This window comes from Terrapene carolina, unplaced genomic scaffold (genome assembly GCF_002925995.2).
Source record: "Terrapene carolina triunguis isolate 2854851 unplaced genomic scaffold, T_m_triunguis-2.0 Scaffold402, whole genome shotgun sequence".
NCBI classification, from domain to species: Eukaryota; Metazoa; Chordata; order Testudines; family Emydidae; genus Terrapene; species Terrapene triunguis.
The window spans coordinates 2,474,259-2,483,162 of record NW_020664753.1 but is presented as its reverse complement, the minus strand read 5'-3'; the positions used below and the strand labels follow the sequence as shown (position 1 = coordinate 2,483,162).

General features: G+C 48.8%; 1 protein-coding gene across 1 annotated transcript in view; it reads right to left on the bottom strand.

Moving 5' to 3' along the window:
- ANTXRL (ANTXR like) overlaps positions 1-7,145 on the bottom strand; it is a 73,773-nt gene extending 66,628 nt beyond the window's left edge. The window contains exon 1 of the mRNA XM_024210336.3: positions 6,713-7,145. Coding sequence (XP_024066104.1) covers positions 6,713-6,969 — 257 coding nt within the window. The 5' untranslated portion in view covers positions 6,970-7,145. The remainder of the gene's footprint in view (positions 1-6,712) is intronic.
- Positions 7,146-8,904: the final 1,759 nt, after the last annotated feature.

The window sequence follows — 8,904 nt, the reverse complement described above, 5'->3', positions numbered from 1 at the left end:
GATAGATAGATAGATAGATAGATAGATAGATAGATAGATAGATAGATCTATTGGATGGGGATGGATAGATGTGGTTTATGGGGATAGATGAATGGATCGGGTGGATGGGGATGGATAGATGGATGGATGGGGTGTATGGAGATGGATAGATGGGGTGTATGGGGTGGATAGATAGATAATTACAACCATATTCAGAAATTTAGTCCTGCTATAATCAATTAAGTTTAAGGGGCAAACTCAGCTCTCCTTATTTACATGAACTCCCGCAGATTTCAGTGGAATCTTTCTGCGTCAGGATCTCACGATCAGATCCCAGATGTACTGATGAATCAGGGTTAGGCAGTACAGTAACTCCTCACTTAACGTTGTATGTTCCTGAAAAAAGCAACTTTAAGTGAAACAATGTTAAACTAATCCAATTTTCCCATAAGATTTAATGTAAATGCGGGGGATTAGGTTTCAAGGAAATATTTTTGGGGCAGACAAAAGGCAATATATACTGTACAGTACTGTACTGTACTGTGGTGGGGAGGTGCCCCTGGCTTACCCCTGGGGCTCAGGGCTGGGGGTGCAGGGTCTGGGAGGGAGTTAGAGTGTGGGAGGGCACTCAGGGTGGGGTGCGGGGTCTGGGAGGGAGTTAGGGTACGGGAGGGCGCTCAGGGTGGGGGTGCGGGAGGAGGCTCAGGGCTGGGGCAGGCAGGAGGTGCAGAGCACTTACCTGGGGCAGCTCCTGTTTGGTGCAGGGGGTGTGCAGATGGCTCTGTGCAGAGCAGCACCGCCCCCATGGCCGCGATTCTGGAAGCCGCGATTCTGGGAGCTGCCCTCTCCACCCGGCAGGCAGGGCCACCCAGAACACAGGGGCTTTAGGGGCTTCAGGGCCCTGGGCTAAGGGGGCCCCTGGGCCCTGGCCTGCAGCTCTAAAGCCCCTTTCGGAATGCGGCCCTGTGAGCACGGGCCGGAGGACTCAGGAGGAGCAGGGGCAGCTGCGCAGCCAGCGGCCGGAAAGAAGCGGCGCTTTTCCCTTCAAAGCCGGTCGGAGAGAAGCGGCGCTTTGAAGGGAAAAGCGACGCTTCTCTCTGGCCGCTGGCTGCGCGGCTGCCTTTGCTCCTCCTGAGTCCTCCGGCCCGTGCTCGCAGGGCTGCATTCCGAAAGGGGCTTTAGAGCTGCAGGCCAGGGCCCTGGGACCCCCTTATCACAGGGCCCTGCAGCCTCTAAAGCCCCTGCGTTCCGGGTGGCCCTGCCCGCGGGGAGGGGGCAGCTTCCCCGCTCGCTCCTTCCCTCCCTCTCAGAAAGTCCTAAGCGCCGCCAAACAGCTGTTTGGGGAACTGCTGGGAGGGAGGGAGGGAGGGAGGAAGGGAGGGGGAGGAGGCAGAGAAGAGGAACTTGTGCAATGCTCCCTTGTAAAGTCAGCCAAACGACATTATAAGGGAGCATTGCACAACTTTAAATGAGTATGTTCCCTAATGGAGCAGCGACGTAACTTGAAACAACATTAAGCGGGAGGACGGTAAGTGAGGAGTTACTGTACAGCATATGAGTGCTTGGTCTTCCAGAGAGGTTGGTTCCCATCTTGACATAGGCCACGAGCGAAATGAGGCCAATATTTTCAAAAATGGGGGTCTAAAGTTAGGTGACTGAGTCCATAGTGGGAGACCTAAAATAGTGGTGTGATTTTCAAATGTGCTGAGATCCCAGCATCTCCCATTAGCCGCTGTCCTAGGTGTCCAAGCCTGGATTTAGCCATCCATTTTTAAATAATTTTGACCTAAATCTAGTGGGTTTCCCTCTGATCCAGTGCACACAATCAGCACACAGAACAGCAATCAGTGCTGAGACCCCCTGCAGAGAGATGCTGCAGAAGTACCTGAGACAGATCAATATCCTGTGCTTAGGTCAAGTCCTTGGACTGGAACAGTGGGAATGTGGCAAGATGGGCAAAGATTCATAGAGAGGACTGGGGGGTGGAAACCTGCACAGTTCCTATTTGCTCTAGACAGTGCCTGTATTCCATCATTTTTGTGAGTACTACATTCACTCAGAACGTTTAAAACAAAACGATGGGGTTTTTTGGCTTTCCTGGCACATAAAATGTCCTTGCCAACCTGGGCTTTTGAAAACAAAGCACCCAGTGTGTAGAGACTGGGTGACTCTGGGGACTGGCAATAGCTTGCAGCAACCTTTAGGTCATCAGTCCAAAAATGACCCGGGGCAATAATTATGGAAAGACCTTCCCATCTGGTGACTGTGTGGCCTGGATGTAATGAGTCTTAATCACTTCCCCAGAGGACTAATTGGTCTCCTTGTTGGAAGTGTCAGCAGAGAGGCCAAGGAGGGAATGGGCCATGAAGGCCAATCTCCCATCTCACCGCAGAGACGGGGCACTTCCAGAGCAGGGTTGATGCACGCTGGCAAGGACACTGCGGGGGAAGCTTGCACAGCCATTGTCTGTCCTGTGGATAAACAGAAGTCTGCAACCCCCAAGTCTGCCCAACTCAATTTTGCTTAAAATATAAATGATCTTTGTGAAACACCCCAGTTAGAGGAATGCAGAAATATATCTGAAAATCTCAAGTTCCTTCTTTCTCCGGCCACATAGTTCAAAAATAAGCAAAAGGAATTTTTCACATTCAGTACATTAAAATACACATAGCTATGTGGCTCAGACCTGTCATGTCAAGCACTAGCCAGGAGCAGATGTTCATGGCAGAGTTAGAAACCCCTTTAAACTAAGGACTTATAATTGCTGCACTGATAGACAATTATAGTGATGCTACCAGGCGCCGCTATAATTAGAAAACACTAGAGGTCAGTTGTTGTTTTTTGCAAGTGCATTTCGACACAGTGGCAAACAAGAGCTGGATGTCAACAGCAATGTAGCAGAGGAGAGAGGGATAACACAACATACGGATGTCACCACGTGATCTGAACAGAGTCAAGTGACCAAACCCCTGAGCAGAGGATGTAGCGCAGAGACAGGCAGCTGGATTCTTATGCAGCCTGAGGGCTGTCAGCAGCAGCCAGGAGGCCACTACCCCAAGAAGCTGTGAATTAGTAAACTTGAGGGACCTGTGGCAATAGGTTCAGCAGAGGCTAAGCACCAGTCTGGTGTCAACTCCTGAGCACACACAGCTCCCATGGCCTACAGCAGGAACTGTGGGTGCTCAGCATCTCTGAAAACCAGGACATTACTATATAAACATCAGTGCAATTGGAGATCAGCCCTCTGATTTCTGAGTCCCCTAGCCCCCTGTAACCAGCACACTGGAGTAAGGGAGCCCTACACTTACAACATTTCCCCTAGCATCAGTCTGAACCAGAAGAGCCCTACCTTCTGAATTACCAGAGCCACTTTCCATAACTTGAAGGTGTCCCCTCTAAGTACCAACAAAGGATGGGGGAGAGGGATAGCTCAGTGGTTTGAGCATTGGCCTGCTAAATACAGGGTTGTGAGTTCAATCCTTGAGGGGGCCACTTAGGGATCTGGGGCAAAAATCTGTCTGGGGATTGGTCCTGCTTTGAGCAGGGGGGTTGGACTAGATGATCTTCTGAGGTCCCTTCTAACCCTGATATTCTATGATTCTAATGCTGCTCCAGCACAACATACTGTGGTAAGCATACAGAGGGCAGATTGTATCTACCTGTGGTAGCTTCAAGAGGTTTGCCCTGACCTTCTGCTTTGTGTGGAATGACACCCTCTAGGAGGTCTGAGATAGGTCTTTGCTTTTTTCCCATGTCAGGCCTTCATATACCCATGGTTCAGTCCCTTTGCTCTGAAGCTGCCTATCCCATAGAGTTAATACAGGAAGATGTAATCTACATCAGAAGGAGGAAAAACTGCACAAACTCAGCAAGTTTCTCTTTCTAATTGGCACCATATATTATACCAATAACTTCACCAGCGCATGATCTTTTCCCCTCTGCCGGCTGATGTCTTGAGGATTTGATCCCTGCAGATGCCAGCTGGCAGGATGAAAAAGAAAATCATGCCCTGACAAAGTCATTGTGGTAATGTACAGTGCCTGCACTAATAAGAGAAGAAACTTGTTGTATTCCTTCAGTCTGCCTGCTTTTGATATGAGATAACATCTTCCCACAAGGGAGCAAAGTAACAGAAAGGACTTATTAAAGTCATTCTGGTTCACCCAGACTGACTTCTCAGACACACCCTGTCATTCATTCAGAGCGGACCTCACAGGCCATAGGACTCAAGCCTGGATATTTCATTGGGGGAAGGGATAGCTCAGTGGCTTGAGCGCTGGCCTCCTAAACTCAGGGTTGTGAGTTCAATCCTTCAGGGGGCCATTTATGGATGTGGGGCAAAATCAGTACTTGGTCCTGCTAGTGAAGGCTGGGGACTGGACTCAATGACCTTTTCAAGGTCCCTTCCAGCTCTATGAGATAGGTATATCTCCATATATAATGGCAACATTTCAACCCCATTGTTATCCATCTAATTAAGTCTGAATGTCTCTAATTCCAAACTGGCCAGGCACAATGGAGGAAGGCAATCCACAATGTCCTGTATAGGATGTGATGACACCACTTGGTGGCATACAATGTCTAGCACTGCCATATTGTTGGGGGTTATCCCATTAGAAGTTGGACCCAGAAATGCTCCCTGATTCACATCTGAATAAATGTGATTCCAAAAATGTGTATGTTACAGTCTCAGTTTCACCCATTCCCCTCTGATTGGCCATCCTCCCTTCCAACACTCAGAGATTCCCCCCACCCTGTCAACTCTTACTTATTATCTGGCTCTGTCCTGCTAAACTGTTCCAAGAGCCAGAGTCCATCCATCCATGAGATCTGTCCTCAGAAACCCCCTTGCTGCCATACCACCAGTCACGTAGAAAAGCAGTAAGGGCCAAATACAACTTCAGTTTGTACGCACAGCTCCCACCGACATCCCTGGACATTCTGCTACAGCACGAGGGAAGCACATAGACCATAGACTTTGGGGCTTTCACATAATCCTTGCAGATTTCTTTCTTGTAAATGTCCTACTCCCGAAAGGCCAACAGGAATTTCACCATTGGTTTCAGTGGGAGCAAGTTCAGACCTTAAAACCACAAGAAACTCTTTCAACTTAAATGGCCAAATTACCTCTTTCACATTTTTCATTCCAAACAGTTCGGCTTTTATTCTCTTGCAGACTTTCATGGCCTGATCTTGCTATGATTGAAGTGGATGGGAGTTTTGCCATTGACTTTAATGGCAGCAGGATTGGACCCTACACATAGATCATCTATACCACAGTCACAATCAAGTCAGAGAATCAAGTTACATCACAATTTCAATGTATAGGTTTGACAGTACCTTAACCAATATCTAAAGCCTTAGATTTGACTAGGCATATAATAATGACATTTTAAGGCAAGTAAATTACATTGTATGAAGTTATATACATGTCCTATCCTTCCATAGAGAGTACCCCAATCTCAAACACCAATATCCATTTTTACTGATTTTTTTTATTACATCCTGGAGAACAGCATGATAATGTTGATAATAACAATTCAAAATCTTGATACAAGTGCATTTGATGCTGGAGTCAGAAAGCCCTGTAATAAACCTTAGTAGGCAGGAGGGTATTTTGTGATGCATGTTCCTGGAAAACAACAACTGCCGTAGGAAGTCTTTCCATCCTTTTGCTTTCAGAGCAAAACAAAGTCACCATCTTTTGTTGAGAAGGTGCTTTTTGGCCCAAAGCTCAGCAGAAGGCCTGACAGAGTGAACAATTCCCCCGCTAGACACACACACACACACACACAGAGCCATCACCTGGTCAGATGCACATTGAAAAAAGCTCCAATCTTTAGTCATGCTTTAACATGTGCTAACTAAAGCCTCTTGACTAGCACAACTGTAAATTCTACTGTAGGCGGGACACAAACATTTCTTGCTTGTCATGTTGAACCCAAGGCTGCACGCTAGAGTTAAACACAACTAGGAACGAGCACCCCTGCCCTCTAACACTTGTGTAGTGTCTACACTAGAATTTACAGTTGACTTGAGTAACACGTGTTAAAACACATCTACAAATACCGGTGTAGACATACCTTAGGCCATATTTAAACTAGGATAATAGGTAGTATCTAAAAATTTGTTAGCCAATATGTATTAACTAACATATTTTAAACACTAGTGTAGACAACCCCCCAGAGATTAACCATGACCAGCTAACACGTTTTTAAATACGTTAAACCAGGCCTGTAAACAATTGCGACAAACAACTGTTGGATTCTTAAAATTAACCAGAATGCACAGGCTATACTGTATCCCAGAATTAACCAAAGGCCATGGGTGATAGCCTAGAACTAAGTAAATTCTTTGGATTCAAGCCTAGAACTAATTAAATGCAAATGGTTACTGCCTAGAACCGACCAAATCCCTTAACATCCCAGAACTAAAGCAAGTCGCGCATTATGCGCTACTAACCGCGCATTAGCGGGCTCTCCCGAGCGTGGCTGCCTTTGCTGGGCCACCGAGGCTTTGAAAAGCCCTGTGCCCCTGTGTGTGTGACCTGAGCTTCCCTGGCTGGGGGTGCCTTTGCTTTGCACAGTGCTCTCTTTGTGTACAGGGCGCGGGCAGCGTGGGAGGGCGGCATGCCCCGGCGATCCGCCCAGAGACCAGCAAAGATCCCCGCTGCAGCAGCAGGGCAAAGGCAGTGAAGGGTGAATAACCGCTTTTAAATGGGACTGTCACTTACTTATCCAGGACGAAGTAGAGATCGAAGGCCCCGTGACAGGACCGCTGGTCGTCTCGCCCTTCCTCCTCCGGCTCTGCTTGGGCGCAGGACGCCAGGCTCCAAGTGGCCAGCAGGAAGGCGCAGAGGAAAGCCGCTTTCTCCACGCAACTCCCACGACTCGCCATTTTCTTCCTCAATCTCTGCCCCCCTCCCCCGCCCCGCAGCCCTCGGAGTCTGTTCAGAAGCAAAGAAAAAGTTTCCGATCTCCTCTCAAACATGCGCAGAACCAGATCTCGGCTCCCCCACCCCACTGGTCCATGCAAGGGCAGAGTTGCTGCTGGGGGTGGGGGAGATTTCTGTGTGGAAGGGGGGCTTGGATCGGAGTCCGGATGGACGGTACCTAAAGCCCCATCCTCCCGCCCCTCGCTAACAGGCTGGGTTTAGTTGCTAGAGTAGCAACTCAGCCCCAATTTCCTGCGTGCCTCCTCCCATAGGGAGCGAACAGATTCGTAGGGAGGGGGAGACAGGATCTTATGGTGGGGAAGCTGAGCTGGGACTTTCCTGTTCCGGGCTCCAGAGCGGGGAAAGGAGAGCACGGCTGCAAACTAGCAAGAGATGCACCCCGCTTCCCCCCCCCAAACACACACACACCCGTCCCCCACACCCAAAACACCAGAGCTATGCCCAGGGTACAGCTCGGGTCTGCCCGCCCTCCCTCCCTGAGAGTCAGCTCTGGATTCGTTTGCTGACAAATCTGTTTTAAGTCTCTCACTCTAGTCTTCTTGCAGCCTCCCTGTTGCCGTTGGAGGCAGCTGGTTTTACAACCATGCTCTGTGTTTAGGGACCCTAAAGCAATTAGGACCGGTCACCGCTTTGCTATTTATTGAGTGTATTTCATGGGCACGGCCGGGGAGCAGTTCTGGAATCATGCAACAGGGTAAAGGGCTAGGAGGAAGAATTGTAGCGAAGCGATGTGTCTTGACCCCAGGCGAACGGATTGTAGCGATCTGTCTGGACCACATCACTGGGAACGAGTAGTGCAAAGGGGCTGTTGGCTTCACGGATGTTTATTCAGCTGCTGCCTTTTTGTTTAAAGAGGAATCGATTTAACCCACTCTCACAAGTGTCATGAAAACAGTTCGGGCTCCTACCGAGCTATCCATTGTTTTTAAAGCGCTGCTTTTAAAACAATCCAGATAGCCCTCAGATCTATTAGTCGCCCAAATGCCTCTGGTCAATAACAGTAAACTCGTCCGCTCCCTAGCTGCTCATTACCCTCTGTGCCTCGCGATTTCCAGTCGGGAAAAGAATTCCCAGGGAGGTGGATGAGGGCGAACATTTTACATCGGAGAGGCAGCCTTGCAATTCCCCAAACATAACGAATCGGTGCCTCTTTCCACCGCTGTTATCAATCCACCTTGCCCTTGTCACACGCCTTTTCGATCCGCGTGCAAAGGAAAATGCCCGGTTGCTGTAGTACAGGTTGCTGCTTTTCCCCACCTTTTTTACCCCACGATTAAATGTTTTCTTCTAATGATAAAAACGAACACAGAGAGAGAGACTTATGTATTGTGGGTGTCATATACGTGGGTACAGTGTAGGTACGGTTAAAATAAATCACTGAATTGAGGTTTTACACAACAGCAGATACTTGGACTTCCAACCTCCCATCACCACCACCACCACCCTCACCACCACACACACACAAAATCGCCCTTAAAGAACTGGCCAACGCCCGCATTCATCTGGATGCGGCATATGAAATCTGAATAATTAGCAGTTTCCAGCCGCCCATCTCCGAGCTGGGAACTAACTCTCTCCCCCCGCCCCCCATCGCCCACCAGTCACAGTTCCTGAGAAGGGACTGGGATTATATGACCTGATTAATGCCTAGAGCCACTGAGAGGGATGCGAGTAGAGTCACTTTGGATGAGAGAGTTGGAAACGGACGTTGCTCTTTCTTTGGGGGAAGGTTCATTGTCAGAGAATGAATCCACATCGATCATGGGGGTTAGAAGGCAAATTGCTCCAATTATATTGTCCCAAGGACTCCTAACCTGCCTCTCATCAAACCCCAAGAGAGATCGCTCCCCCTGCAGAGAAAAAGGTTCTTTCTGAGGACGGGGAGGGGGTCTGGTTGTTTCCTTGTTCTCAGTGACAAAGAGGAGCCTGGATCTGGAAAAAGGGGTAAACAGAGAGGTGGCAAAATTTGC